The 16,286-nt window shown below is 36.5% G+C and overlaps 1 protein-coding gene across 1 annotated transcript in view; it reads right to left on the bottom strand.

Annotated features, from left to right (window-relative positions):
• Positions 1-543: 543 nt before the first annotated feature.
• Positions 544-16,286, bottom strand: part of PPP1R1C (protein phosphatase 1 regulatory inhibitor subunit 1C) — a 153,304-nt gene continuing 137,561 nt past the window's right edge. The window contains exons 5-6 of the mRNA XM_077151975.1: positions 4,879-5,138; positions 544-632 (exon numbers count right to left, since the gene is read on the bottom strand). Coding sequence (XP_077008090.1) covers positions 5,050-5,138 — 89 coding nt within the window. The 3' untranslated portion in view covers positions 544-632; positions 4,879-5,049. The remainder of the gene's footprint in view (positions 633-4,878; positions 5,139-16,286) is intronic.

Genomic DNA, 16,286 nt, shown 5'->3' with positions numbered 1-16,286 from the left:
CAGAAGACAGCTTGGCAGGGAGCAAATAACACATAGTAATGGAGTTGGAGTGGAGGTGGGGGGGTTGGTGGGGTGTTTGTTTTGCATTGATATTTTTCCAAGCTCAAGTAGGAGCACAGCACTGACAAGTCAGCTTCTGGTTGTTATCAACCCATTTTGCACCTGGAGGAGAAAAAGAAAAGAGCTACTCCAGAGGCCAGTGGAAGTTTTCCAGAGAATTTAGTACCACGTCTCATAAATCTCTCTACAGGAAAATATCTGGTATGCAACACTTAGAAGCACAAAGCTTGTATGATAGAATAGAATAAATTACCCAATTAGTGATTTGTAGGGGGAAATATTTCCTGGCAAGACTTTTAAATCTTTAAAAATAAGCAACAAACAGATGAACTCCTCACCAGTTATTTTCTAAGAGGGAGTTTTAAAAGTCAGAAACATAAGTGGTCACAGTGCCAAAGCTAATATATACATGCAAACTTGTGGGCTTTTTAACATAAACAATTTTATTCTTTAGCTGTCATACAAGCTACAAGGATACCCTTTTCCTTTGCTGCCCCCCATCTTCGCCTAATGCTGCTGCTTTCCATCTAGTCACGTCACTTCTTTTCCACTTTGCTGCTTGTCTGCAATTTCTGAAAGAAAATTAAAGGGAAAAAACAACAATCTTAGAGGTAGAAGAAGCTTCACCAAGATCATCTGGTCATTTCCCATATTTGCTCCCAGAATGATTAAAGGGCTTGTCTAATGTCACATGGCTGCAATAAAGAGGAAAAACCATCCTCTGCCCCACAACCTTGTTTTATTTCCTTCCAGGAATTTATCACTACCAGAAATGATCTTATTACTTATTAATTTATGTGTTCATTGACCGTCTTGAAACAGGAGAGTATATACCCCTGGATTTAAGGCTCTTATGTCAACTATTTTGCTGACACCTGTATTCCTAGCACTTAATATCTAGCATTCGTAGACATTCATGTATATTTATTGAATGAACTAGGGTTTTAGTCTTTTGCTTCTAAAGTATACTTTTATTTAACTATACCACATTATCCTATGAAAAATAATATAGAGTAATTAAGCATATCTAAATTGTTCTATCCAGCTACAGGTCTATCATAAACATTACCTAATTTATGCATTTTTAAGTGGCAAGAGTCGTAAGTATTAAGGTTTTTAGTTACTTGACATCTGCAACTGGTCTCTGTGCTTTCTTTAGATATCCCAGGGAAGAAAAAAGTCCCTGAGTTCTGTTCATGTGGGAAGCAGGTACTGCTGGCTATTCAGCTAACACCATGAACCCTTTTTTGCCTCACTAAGTGAAATCCAATTCAGTTGGGTTGGGGTTGGCAAGTACCAGTTAATAATATTTTCTCCAAATCTCTTATACCCATAAGTGGCCCTGTGACACAGTTCTGTCCCAGGAGACATTAGTTGAAGTTTTCTTGGAATACTTTGCTTCTCTGCTGTAGATTCCCTCCCTTTCTCTTTCCCCTGTTCTTCCTCTTAGAACTGACCCAGTGCCTGGTGTAGCTACTCTCTTATGACCCTGAGGTCACAGCTCCAAGAATGTTAAGGAAATATGAAAAGTACTTGGGTGCATGTTGATTTCTTGAGTGTACAGGACTTTCAGTCCTGGACTTCTTACTGCATGACACAAAAATACATGCTGCTATGCCACCGTTTGCTGGGTTTTCCATTATTTGTTGCCATATGCTTTCATAGTTGACAGAACTTTGCACTTCCTGAGAATAAATCTGAGCAAAAAATTCTGGACTTCCATTTTCAGATCTGTAAAATGGATGTAGATCAGAGCTTTGATAAATCCATATTGCAATTCAGTGAACTCTGTAATATTTAAGTTATTTGCTATGGCAATATTTGAAATAAGTGCTTCCCAAACTTCAGCCAATTGTATATTGTTTTCATAGATTTTTGGATAACACCTCTATTATATTTAATATTCCTCTTTAAATTTACTTTAAATATACTCATAGTTTAAACTTGCCACATCCTAAGCAATAATAGCTACAAAATCATGGTTTGGAGGTTGCTGGATTTGTTTCTGTTTTTTTTTTTTTCTAATACAAATTATGGCAGTATTTATAATTATAAAAATAATTTTTCCCTGTTCAACCTACAATCATCTTATTTTCCACAATGTAGAAAATATTAGCACATTGAATTACAATTAAAAGTGGATGGTGAGCACATTTCTAAGACAGAATTTAGTTTTAGAATTTTGTATTTTATATAGACACTTGCTCTTGCCAACTCTGGGAAGAAAAATGGATTGTAAAATTATTGTACCGTAGAAAGAACCATGGCCAAGAATTCTGTCCTGCCCAATTACACTTTGTGATCCAGTTTTCTCATGAATAGAGGGATGAGGAAACTACCCCTCATTTATCCATCTGACAGAAACTTTCTTACGTTGAGCAATAAACAAATGAAGAAGCAAGTGGCCAAGGTGATGAGTTTTGGGGGTAACTAGATATTTTAATCCAGAGTTGTGACCACTTAGGAGATGACATCAGAACATTCTTCAATATCTAAATGACTATGATAAGTGAAAGGAGTTAATTTTTTTCTGGTAGTTTCAGAGGTGTGAAAGAGTTGAAGTTGTAGGGGAAAGAGAGAGGTAACATAAGGAAGAACAATTAGAGAGTATTGGTTGGTTTGGGGCACAACTTGAATTGCACAAGGGTATGGGGTGATCAGTCATTCGTCTGTAATGTTGAAGAGGGATCATGCATTTGATAAGCTGGCTTTTAAGGCCATTTTTAACTCCAACAACAGTAATTAACACCGGTTAGTGAATGCTCACTACGCTGCACTAAGCGTTTTATAGATCTGGTTTAATTCTCAGCAACCCAGTAGGGATAACTCCGAGTGTCCCATTTTAAAAATAGAGTAACTGAATTTAAAACCTACTAGCAGTTGAATTTGAGCCCAAATCAGTGACTCAAGGCCTACCCACTAATCCTTCTATTATACCATACACACTATTAATGTGGTCTGGGAAATAAAGTTTTTGTTTTGTTTTAGTCATAACATTTTGCCTCTTCAGCCAAACTGCAGCCATATTGACTTCTTGAAGAATTTTTTGTGGTAGCTATACTTGTGTGAAAAGGAAACTGAAAAGCCATTATCTCAGCTGGTTTCCTTCAAATTTCCGAGAAAGCCAATACATTTCCCAAGGAAAATTTAGGCTTTTAATTTTGATCTCTTTTTGTTTTGAGAATGGAGAACAGAATAAAAGAATCCAGAAGCCATGCTGTTTATTTTCCCAAATGATGTTACAAAATCGGCAGAAGCTTTGGTTTCCTTCTTGTTTCTCCGAATCCTTTTGAATAACATTTATAAAAAAATGTCTGTTTAGTGAAAAAGGACATTTTATTTTTTAGCACCTCAGGGTGCCTCAGATAACAGCAAGGGGTGTTGGGATGTTTTCCAAACAGAAATATTTCAAGATTGCTTAAAACAACTGAGAAAGAGAGAGAGACGGGAGAAAGAGGTGAGAGAATGGGAAAAGGACAGGAAGAGAGAGAGGTAAAAGGAGAGGGGGAGAGGAAGGAAAGGGGGAAGACGTTTGGAAAGAGAATAGCATCCATACTTGCAATACTATTCGTCTGTGAGTTTTTGCATTTATTTCATTCGGGAAGATATACTGAGAAAAGTGAGTTTTATCACTACTGAATTATCTGATAGGATCACACAACTCTCTTTATCTTTGTTATAAGACTCTTATCCAAAATTAACATCACTTGACTTCTTTGAATCTTGATATATCAAAAATCCCACTGTGGGATTTCACATTTGATTTCTTTCTTATCTTTATTTCCTTCTTTATTGGCTTTTGAGAAATATTTTCATTTTTTTTCTTCCAAGAAACATTTGAACCTCACTAATATTATGAAAGCCTGTATGAAATTGGGCATTCTTCCATCCCCATTAAATTTTGTGGTGTTTGACACTTTGCATTCAAGTCCCATGACAGATTTTGTGCAGAAGGCCAGCACATTGCCTAAGCAAAAAGCCATATTCAATAAATGCATACTGTTTTGGAAAACCTTGCCTTGATACGCAAGTTTTATCTTTTCTGCCAGTTCTGTAGGGGAGAAATTATCATTGTTTCATTTTCATAACCCCTAACAGAGTGCCTTCCTAAGGTTAGTTCATTAAAAACAGGAATTAATTAATGAGTGAATATATGCATGAATTAATGGAACCTATTTTATGACTTAGCAGGTTTATAAAATACTAATTATTTGTTAAGATGAAATAGAAATATTACTATTCGAGTAGTAGCAAAAAATAAAATAAAGGCAGGGCAGAGAGGAGGGATTTAGCATATTTTATTTTAGATTTATAATCTTTCTTAATAACCAGAGAAAGTGCTAGGAAATACAGCTCTCAATTGAGAAAATGAAGAGAATTCTATAATTCTTCAAATAAGCATTAATGACTTATCGGGGAGAAAGAGATGTTTAATACCTAAAGGCTAATATAATGTTCATTTTCAAATCAACAAATCTGGCATTTTTTTCATCATTTTGAAATAAATGCTGTCTACTGTTTATACAGAAGCAGGATAAATGCTGATCTTAAAGAGAAATATTTAATTAAAAGTGGACTTTAAGTTAAACCCAGACACACAGTCATGTCTAGATGTATTGAATACTTATTTTTCACTCTTAAAATAATGCTATTTACATTTGAAGGCAAATCATATCAGTAGGACATCAGGGATTAAGCTCTGACAGTATTAAAGTTAGAACACTCACATGTTTGCAAATTTCTAAGTCATTACAAAGAAAAGTCACCATAAAATAAATGTTTATTCTTTGATTATAAATAATATGGAACAATTTGTACTTAGTTCTAAAATTCAGCCAGGAGGGTTTCCCAGGTGTATTACTACTGTATGAGTGTAAAGTGCAAAGATGGAGAATGCTTCTGGAAGTCAAGCAGTGGAGTTCCATGGAATATTCAGAAAAGTTAATAGTTCTGTTAGTCCCAAGAAGCCTTCTTGCTGCAGACCCATAATTAATGGTCCCACTGTGCCTCTCTTTCATTGACGCCTTCTTCTTCTTCAGGCACTGCTGATTCATTCTGGCCTTTCGGATGCTTAACCCCTGAAATTATAAAAATTAGGCTCAATTTAAGGGAAACTTATTTCTGACACATTCACTGCTTTGCTGAAAAGAAAAGTGCAAAATGAGTGGAAACTTTTCATTGTCGTGTAGGTGTTTTTCTCCAAGAATGTCAACAATGTGATATTAGGTAAACCTCTTAATTCACCGAGCAAGAAACACACTCCCAGCCAAATTTTCATTAGAGGCAGGCCATCTTTTATAATTAAATCTTCCCCATTAAAAGAATAGCATCATAGCCTATTAAAAACCTATTAACTAAAAATCTACTTACAGGCTCCTATTGTATTCTGATGTATCTGTCATTTAGTTAGAATATTTCTTTTGGCATCCCTGAACTCTATTATAACAAGAATCATCGAACCCTCTAGAAACAAAAGGCCTATCATTTCTGTGTGCCATTTCTATAACTTGTAGACAAGAAAAAAAATCAGTTTTATTGGTTTTTCTTTAAGAATCTGAGCCAGCCCTTCAGGTTCCTCCCTCTTACTATAATTCCAGTTTAACAATGCTAATATACGCATTCCCTGATGCCTGACCACTCCATGCTTCCTCGGTCATCCATGGTTTTGTCGTTCTGATCTCACTGCCAGATGTTTGCTCATCTACCTGGCCATCTCCCATTGATGCTTCTGGTCTCAGTTCACCTCTTCTATAAAGGCTTCCTCAATTCCCAAAGTAGACTTAGCCGGATTTTCTCATATTCCGCCCCTGCTCTTGGAACACCTTCTCTTGTAGCAATTAACATGATAGTAAAGTATTTGTTTACATATCTTCCTCCTCATTAGAACAAACTTCTTGCTGTTAGGGATTCTGTAGTTTTCCTTTGTACTCCCAGACACAGTGACTGGCAAACAGTAGGTGCTCATTAATGTCTATCGCCTAAATGGTTGATTAAGGACATGTCAGACAATTTGGTATATGGCTTTAACTCTTCTAAAATAATGTATCTTCTAATTGTTTTTTTACAATTCATTCAAATTTGGAGTATAATCAGAAGGCATACTACCACCACACTCAAACTACAAAAATTACCTTTCATTTCACTTGTATCTATTCTGTTAATATATTGTACTAGTTCAAACTGATAACGTATGTTGATACTTAATCTGGAAAAAATTTTGCATTTTCTATAATTAAGAAAATTGGTTACAAGACTTTTCTCAGTATTATTGAAAAACACTCCAGTTAGAAATCAGAAATAAAAAGAAGTTACTATTCCTGTTTGCTATGAAACAAAAAGACCCAAGAAAAGTGTGAATTTGCATGCACTGCCATCAGCAAGCTTCTGAATGCTATTTGGCAAAGAATAACATCCTTGGACTTGTTGGATTATCTTCCAAAAATATTTGATCAGTTGTAATTATAATATTTAAATATTTTAATTTCATCTGCAAACAAAGATCACTCACAATTCCTGTTGACTCAAGACTGTAGGGAAAAATCTTTTAAGAAATGGAACTTACTACAAATTACATGGGGAAAAGAGGTGTAAATGTTAAGGGGAAGAGGAGAAAGTTCATTGAGCCTCCAGTCAGTCCCTGTGCTGGGGTCTCAGACACGTGAGTCACAGAAACAGCCCGACAGCTCCATGAGGTTAGTGGTGGATACCTGGATGGGGAAATTTAGATTCAACACGATAAGTGATTCATTCAAGGTTTTAAGGATAGTGTTAGGCTAAAAGAATTTCTGACACTAGACAGTCCCTCAGTATAAACTTACTGATTGACTGAGTTATAAATTTGCATTGTCAGGAGATATTAACTCATTCTTAACTTTAGATTTTTGAATGCTGACCTACAGTTTCCTACCATTGAATTATTGGTTCAGAGTACCAATTAACTGCGGATCTGGGGATTCCCTCTGAAATTTTAAACAAGGTCAATCATTCAGCCACCTGCCACTCTTTCCCGAGTTGAGGTTGTCTGTGCCTCCCTGGACATACAATGGTTCTGTTGACTTCAGAGCTCATCCTTCTCTTTCACAAGGTAACTCTGGGTAATGAAACTGTGTTCAAGAAAATTTTCTTTAAATGAGGTTTAATGACCTACTGCCAGACTTGATTTACCCATAACAGGTAGTTTAACAACAACAAAGAAAATTGGTAATTAAAATATCCGGCTCATTAAACCATTAATCAACCTCTTCCCACATGTGAGTGGAGATCTGCTCATTTGCCTTGACACACTTTTATTTCATTTTATAATAATAATGGTCACAAAGTTATATTAAAAAGTCAGTCCTTTTTTCAAGTAAAATCACTCGGATAAACATTGGACGTTTTCTTCCCTAACCTTATTTGATTGTGCCATTAACTACTTCCAGGTGAAAGATTTTAATGAGGCAAGAGATAATGACATATTATCTCAGAGCTGTTCTGTAGAACATCTACCATAAATTTTTTTACTCCAAAAGCAATTTACACTAGCCATTTCCCAACTGACCAATGGATGATTGCTTAATTTGTTTTAAAATAACCTTTGAGACAACGTTTCTTATTTCTTATCAGTGATTTCCATTTTGTTATACTACGAAGTAATGCTGAGATTAATGTGTAATGTCTTCTGAGGACTGCTAATAATTTGTTTCTCTCTACATCCCTTCTCTACCCCCAATAGACCTATGCTATGTGTTTGAATCTTAAGCACTCAGAGTAATTATGGAGGAGGAGGAAAATAAATTGGTCTGGGGGTATAGATGAAATTTTGTAACTCCTCTGTCTAATGCTAATGAGCACATAAGAAAACACTCCACCTGCACCGGGGCTAAAGCGCCCCGTGTGCAAAGAGCCCCCTGGAGCAAGCACAGATTCGGCCAAGACTACAAATGGGACTGAGAAAATGAGGGCAGCCTAGATTCAGCATAGTTAGGAGTTTTAGGTGACCACAATTTCAATATGACTCAGTTGGAGTCAACTGTTTCTCTAAGAACAGAGCTCTTGACAATAATAGCGAAGTTGGCAGTCTAAGAGAGGGATCTGTTCTCTACCATGGGTGTTCAGAATCTTTTCTGGATTATGTTAGTTGTGGGCTCTGCATTTGAAGAGGGCCACTAAGGAGCCTAATTGGCATTAACAGTGGTATCATGAAATCACTTTTTGAGAGGAATTGTTGAGGAAACTGGAATGTTTAGCAGAGAGAAAATTAAGAGCAAATTCCCAAAAGACTGGAAAAAGCAATACCATTAATCTATGTAGCTCCTGACAGCAGGAATAGGGTCGGTGGCAGATATTTATGTGGTGGGCACATATGATAGCTCAGTATGAGGAAGAACATTCCTAAGTTTTTTGCTGCCCAGCAATACACATGCAAGTGAGCTCATCACTGTACATGTTCGAGTCAAAGTCAAATGTCTGTCTCTGAGGCGGTTTATGGAGAGAACCCTGATAGCAGGGTGGAATCATAATTTCACTAACAGAGATGCTATTAATGCACCAGTGAGAAACCCTATCCTATTGAATGGTTTGCCCTATTGTGGTACTCTGTTACAATAAAGTAATTATAATTTCAAATGACAGAAATGGCCCAAATCCACAGTTTTAAACTAATTCACATAGTAGCAAATGTAAAAGGATTGTTTTGGGTTTTTTTCAACCACATAATTTAGACCATAGAAATCATTCTATGGTCCTCTAGGGAGTTTTGTGAGTTCCCCAAAGGGAAAGAAGGGCTCCACTTAGGGGCATAGTTATAAGGGCAGGCATGTATTAGCAACAGACATGTTATATCAACGGGAGCAACAAACCTGATTTCTATAAGCAAAAACTATTTGCCAAATACATTTAGCAAATACACTTTTCTGAAGACTTACAAGATAGAACAGAGTGGCTGGTCGGAAAATGGTTTTCTAAAGGGTCCTTGGGTATTGATGCTCCAAGTTTTCTCAAGACAGTCATGCTAGATATACTTGAACATAATTTCACCTATAATATGGTATAGCAAGGTCCCCCAGTAAAGGCCCATCATCCTTCAGATTGAAAATATGTTTTGCATTTCCCAAAATACTTTCACATGTACTGTATTTTGCTTAATCCTCTTGTCACTCATTTATAATAAATAAGCTATACTTTAATATGCTGAGGTTCAGAGATCAAGTGACATGTTTTTACCTTTGGAAGGAAATCAATATAGCATGTCCTGAACTCAACTTAAATCTGTCTCCTTCTCCAGATAATCTCATTTCTAATATGGTGTCTGATGAGTTCGTATAAACTGCAAATCAACGCATGACCATTTTATTTAATTCTCCATTACTTACTGACGCATTTCTCTGAAGAATAAATGTGTAATACACTTCTAACTTCATCTTACATGGCACAGAGTCAACACAGTTATGCTATATTCACAAGGAACTATACATTTCACATGTTTTTACCTATCGTGTATTTTAAGAAAGCTGTTGATCAAGAGTAAAGCTGACGTGAATGTTTTAGTAGTGAATACTGAAGTGAAGGGAGGAAAGGAGATGGTCGTACATGCTATCATTAAAAGTGTGAGTTTGAACAATAATTTTGGAGAATAATCTGGTATCGTCTATCAAATTACAACTTTATCAATGATTCTGAGGCAAGTGCATATGTTTTATTTTAATTTCATGAGGAGTGTGTGCAGCCTAGCACGAGAATCGCTTTGATAGAGTGCCTCTTCACAACCCTTCGGTAACGTGCCCTGCCAACACGCCTTTATTCTTCCGAAGCTGATGCAGTCCCCATTAGCTTAGAAGTAGAGTTAAACTTTTAAGCCAAAATAAAGTGGAGCTAAATGGCATTAGACGATTTCGCCTGAGAAAGAGATAGAATGGCTTCCTGACCTGCAAGGCTTGACTACAACCAATTGAACAGAATGGTACATCTAAAATTTAAAAATGCATCCATCAGCAAGAGCCAGTGGTTAGCCTTGAAAGCATTAAAAATAATGTAACAAGGGATGTATTCATAGCCACAGAGGCAAATATTAGCGTGCTTTATAACGTGTCCAGAGTAAAGCCCTAAGCATTTTAGAAGACTCTGTCCTCCTGCCAGGTAGTTTCCTACTGAAGCAATGGTCACTAAAGACTACCATGTCCTGATGTCAATATATATAATCGCATATCCAAATCAGCCAGCTTTGCTTCGAAGTTCACCCGAGAGACCCTCTGATAACCAGAGCTGCTCACAAGGACCCTGTCTTCTCTACCTGACAATAATATTTCTTATTATGAATTAACAAATTAGCATTATAGTTTTATTATGTCACTCTTACTATGCTCTTTTTTTTTTTTTTTAATACGAAGGTCACCAATTAACCTAACTCTGGGTAACCATCTAGGAGCCTGCCAAGAGGTTGATTCTGGCAGGTACTAAGTAGCAACTTACAGTGACCTCTGCAGGTGGGGGCAAGAAAAAGGCTTTTCCCACGGGTTCTCTTGCCCTCACTCTTTTGAATTAAACAAGGAACTGTGGAGGATGAGCTACAAACCTCTGAAGTAGCTCTCCTTTAGTGTTTCAATCACATCTTTGGTTTGCAGTGTTTCTTTATAAACAACCTTTTTTTTTCCCAACTACGGAAATACATGTTTATCTTATCATGTTTATATCATCAATTTTTAAAAACATAGGCTGAAAAATTAGGGCTATCTGAGATTCAATCCAAGTTTTGCCACTTACTTATTCTATAACATAGAATTTGACCTAACCTCTTTGAACATAATTTATCATCTCTAAATAGGATAATTATACCTATCTTTTAAGATCTTTAGGAGGATTAAATGAAATAACACATGAAACACTTACAAATATATATCTATAAATTCTTTATTTTCTACAGAGACATGGGAAGATTGTTTTGAGTAACGGAGTAACAATTACTGATTTATATTTTCAAAGGATTATTACTACATGCAATATTGAGAAGAGATTGTAGCGAGGCAAAGGGTGTAAGCAAGACGACCAGGATTACTTATTAAGTGCTTATGAAGTAGGAGGAAAATAAGGCATGTGAATGCCTGCAAGCTCAGTGAAGAAAGGGTATAATTGCATATGATGTAATCAGCTGTTTCAAAAGCTGCTAAGAAGTCAAGTAAAATGAGGACTGAGAATCGACTCTTGAATTTGGCAATAATTAGGTCCTTTGTGACCTAGACAGACAGGAGTGTGCTGGTGGAATGATAGAGCAGAAACCTTATTGGAGTGGGGTTAAGAAGGAATGAGAATAGAAGAAAAGTAGACAGTAAATATAGCCAACATTTTTGAGGAATTTTGCTGCACAGGATAGCAGATAAATCAGGTTTGGCTGGTAGGAACAATGGGGCCAAAGGAATAATTTTTTACTTTATTGAAGTATAACTTAAATACAATAAACTGCACATTTTCAGAGTGTATAATTTTATCAGTTTTGACATATGTATGCACACATGAAACTATCACCACAATCAAGATAACAAAAATTTCCATTACAAAGAAATTCTTTAATCTGGGAAAAAATGCATATTGATGGACATGATCTATGAGAGGGTGGGTAACTGATGATGTAGGCAGATGCAAAGAAAATTGCCAGAGAAATATACCTGGATGGGGGTGGAAATGGATATATTATACCAATTGAAGGGACACAAGTCATTTGCCTATAATACCAGGTGGGATGGCAGGCTATAAGGATGCTTAGGTGGGAAGACTTCATGGGAGTCTGAGCAATTTCTCTTATGCCTTCAGTTTTCTCAAAGTAGGAAACAAAGGCATTAGATAAAAGGATGGAGGATATATCTTGGAAGTTTTGGAGGGATTGGTGATGTTATGAAATAGTCCTTTAAGAACAGAAAAGTGAATGAACTAAGGAATGGTAGTATGCTTGTCAGGCAGCATTAAGTGCCCACTGGGGGAGCTTATTGGCTCTGAATTTAAAGTAAGACCTGCCAACAAGGTTGAGACCAGTTTAATGGGAACAGGTGTGGACTAGGCTAGCACTAGGTCTCATTACTTATGCAATTTTATCAATTTGACTTTTATTACAACTCTACAATATTTTTTATTTTTCTAAGTTCTTTATATATGTTTTTCCAACGTGTGAGAAATTTCCAGGAAAATAAGAATTTAAGGACAGCTCATCGAGTTTGATTATATATGGTAGTTTCCCCATCCTTCCCAACCCCTTACTGGATTTAAAAAACACAACCACAGAGCTTCAGCTGCCAATGAAACACCAGGACCTTGGAATCACCTACCATTAAACTATATCACCTGAACTTCTTCTTTGTAGTCATCTACCAACCTTGTGAGCATATCAAATCCTGTGACGATTGTAGCACCTCCCTGTCTTCCTCTGTATCACTACCTCATTACTCTTATACTTGAACACTTCAGCCTCTAGAAAAATGATCTCTGCTGCATGCATCCAAGCCTCTCAATTTGTTGACTTGCTTATTTCCATTCCTATGGTCTTACTCAAGACTTATTCTTTACCAATATCTGGACAACCTACAAATCAATATTTCTAGCATACAATTCCATGTTCACTTCCTGAAGTGCCCCTTTTCAGCCTTGTGGAATTCTTTATTTTCAATAGAATTTAAATCCATTAATCTTACTACATCTTTACTGTAATCACCCCCTTCATATCCTCACTTTCCTCCTTTCCCATGTTAAAGGCTATGATTTCTGACTGTGGACTCCTTGCCAATATTCCTAACTCTTTTTGCCATTCTCTCTTTTCACCTGGCAAAACTCCAATTGCATTGAAACAAATCTCCCTATAATTATAATGCATGAACCCAACTAGATAAACACAACTGTCATAAATATATACAGCCATACTGTTATTTCACTTTAATTTTTTAGACCACAATTCTCAAGTGGGCCTCAACATTTCCTGAAAGATCTACACTATTTTTCTGTTAAAATCATTTTCAAATTTTCTCAGAATATTATTCATACCTGTTTCTCTTTCCTCAGTTCTCCAATAGCACCAATGGGCTCCTCACATACAGCTGATTGCCTTGCCTCTAATTTTATGGAAAGAATTGAAGCAATCATTAAAGAAATGACTTCAGCTTGACCAAATCTACCAAGACATCTGGGTCTGTACCATATCTCTCCCTTGTCTCCTAAGACTCAGCCCTCATTTTTCACAAGCCCTCTTCCCCTTTCCATTACTCAAGGAATGCCCCTAAAGTTATTTTCTCCCTCTTTTGCATCATCAATTTCTTCTACTCTGCTAAAATATTCCCTTCACCACAAAAACATGTTTTAATAGCTCCATTTCAAAAACCCTTTCTTTACTCCAAATTCTCCTCCAGCCAATGCCCCATCTCTCTCCTCCATTTTATATTAAAACTCTTTAAAGTATACAAAATAGACTGTAGACAGACCTCAAAGATACTATAGATTCAGTTCCAAACCACCACAATAAAGATAATTTCACAATAAAGTGAGTCACACTAATTTTTTTACTTTCTCAATGCTTATAACAGTCATGTTTAACTATTCTGTATTCTATAAAGTGTACAATAGCATTCTTAAAAAAGCAATTTGTGTACCTTAATTAAAAATAATTTATTGATAAAAATGGCTAACCATCATCTGAGCCTTCAGCAAGTTGATAACTTATTTGCTGTTGGAGGGTCTTGCCTTTCTGTTGATAGCTACTGACTGACTGATCAGGGTGGAGGTGGCTGAAGGCCAGGGTGGCAATTTTTAAAAATAAGACACAATGAATTTTGCTACATTGACCCTTTCATGAAAGATTTCTCTGTAACATGTGATGCTGTTTGATAGCATTCTACCCACAACAGAACTTCTTTCACAATTGGAGTCAGTCCTCTCAAACCTTGCCTCTGCTTTCTCAACTAAATTTACATCATATTCTAAATCCTTTGTTGTCATTTCAACAGTGTTCACAGCATCTTCACCGGGAGTAGATTCCTTATCAAGAACCATCTTCTTTGCTTATCCATAAGAAGGAACTCCTCATCCAAGTTTTATCACGAGATTGTATCTAGTCAATCACAGCTTCAGGGTCCACTTCTAATTCTAGCTCTCTTACTGTTTCCACTAAATCAGCAGTGGTGTCCTCCACTGAAGTTTCGAACCCTTCAAAGTCATCTGTGACAGTTGTTATCAACTTCTTCCAAACTCCTCTTAATACTGACATTTTGACCTCCTCCCATGAATCACAAATATGCCTAATGGCATCTAGGATAATGAATCCTTTTCAGAAAGTTTTCAATTGACTTTGCCCATATCCATCAACAGAATCACTATTTGTGGTATCTAGAGCCTTATGAATTTCTTAACTAATAAGACTTGAAGGTGAAATGACTCCTTGATCCATGGTCTGCCAAACGGACGTTGTGTCAGCAGCCATGAAAGCAACATTTAATCTTAATGTATATCTCCATCAGAGCCCTAGGGGGACTAGGTGCGTTATCAAGCAGTAATATTTTGAAAGAAATACTTTTTCCTGAGCAGCAATCTCAACAGTTGGCTTGAAATATTAAGCAAACTATGTTTTGCATAGATATGCTGATGCCTAGGCTTTGTTCTTTCTTTTGTTACAAGCTACATTAGGCTGTCCTTTGAAGCCAGGCATTGAATTTTCCTCTCTAGCTATGAAAAGTTCAGATAATATCTTCTTCCAATACTGTATAAAGCTCTTTTGTCTAGATTGAACATCTGTTCTTTAGTGTCACCACCTTCATCAAAGATCTTGGCTAGATCTTCTGGATAGCTTTTTGCAGCTTTTATACTAGCGCTTGTGGCTTCACCTTGCACTTTACGTAATGGAGATGGTTTCTTTCCTTTTACATCATAAACCAACTTCTGCTAAGCTCACACTTTTCTTCTGCAGCTTCCTCACTCTTTCAGCCTTGAAGGACTTGGAGAGATTTCAGACCTTTCTATGGATTAGGCTTTGGGTTAAGGGAAAGTTGTGACTTGTCTGATCTTCTATCAAATCAATAAAACTGTCTCCATATCTGAAATAGGGCTTTTTAACATTCTTATTAATCATGTGTTCACTGGCATAGCACTTTTCATTTCCTTCAAGAACTTTCCCTTTCAATTTATAACTTTGCTAACTGTTTGGTGCAAGAGGCCTATCTTAGCTTTTGCCTTGCCTTCCTCATTAAACGTAATCATTTCTAGCTTTTGATTTTAAATGGGAGGTGTATGATTCTTCCTTTTGCTTGAACACTTAGAGACCACTATTAGGTTATTAATTGGCCTAGTTTCAAAATTATTGTGTCTTGGGGAATAGAGAGGCCTGAGGAGAGGGAGAGATGTTGGGACTGGCCAGTCAGTGGAGCAGTCAGAATACAGAAAACACTCATTAAGTTCTCCATCTTATATGGGCATGGTTCATGGTACACTAAAACAATTACAAATGTAACATCACAAATCACCATAATAGATATGATAATAATGAAAAAGTTTGCAATATTATGAGAATTACCAAAATATAAACACAGAGATATGAAGTGAGTATGTGCTGTTGGAAAAACATGGTGCTGATGGACTTCCTCAATGTAGATTTGCCACAAACCTTCAATTTGTGCAAAAAAAAATGCAACAAGTAAAGTGAAGCACAATAAAATGAGGTATTGCTATACTTCACTTTATAATCTTCCCTCCTTAACCTACTCCAATCGGACTTATCCTCATCACTCCATTAAATGGCTCTTGCAAGTTTGCCAACAAACTAAATCTGGTGAAATCCAATGGTTAGTTTCACACCCATCTTAAAGTCTTAGCAGTACTGGAAGCATCAGTCACTTCCTCTTAGAAACTAATTTGATTTCAAGATGACCAAACACTCCTATTTTTCCTTCTGTCTCTCTGGTGACCCCTTCTTGGTCTTTGCTATTAGATAATCTTACTCTTTTTTTACTTAAACATGCCAGCCAGTACCAAAACTTGGTTGTTGGGTGTTTTCTTTATTTATAATAAATACACACACAGACACAAGCACACACACACACACACCTGCACTCTACCATATTACAGATGAGAAAATGGAGGTCTGTTTTCTAAAGCCACACAACATGTAACAGGTACTCAATCTGGGACACAGTTCTTATTCTAGGATTCTCTGTATCCTAACAACAGACACAAGAGTGAATAAATGACTGGAGCCTGGGAGTTCCAGCAAAGTTCCCTTTCCT

Source organism: Tamandua tetradactyla, chromosome 3, assembly GCF_023851605.1.
Source record: "Tamandua tetradactyla isolate mTamTet1 chromosome 3, mTamTet1.pri, whole genome shotgun sequence".
In the NCBI taxonomy this organism is placed as follows: domain Eukaryota; kingdom Metazoa; phylum Chordata; class Mammalia; order Pilosa; family Myrmecophagidae; genus Tamandua; species Tamandua tetradactyla.
The sequence above is the reverse complement of the archived record's forward strand: the minus strand, read 5'-3'. Positions and strand labels throughout refer to the sequence as shown.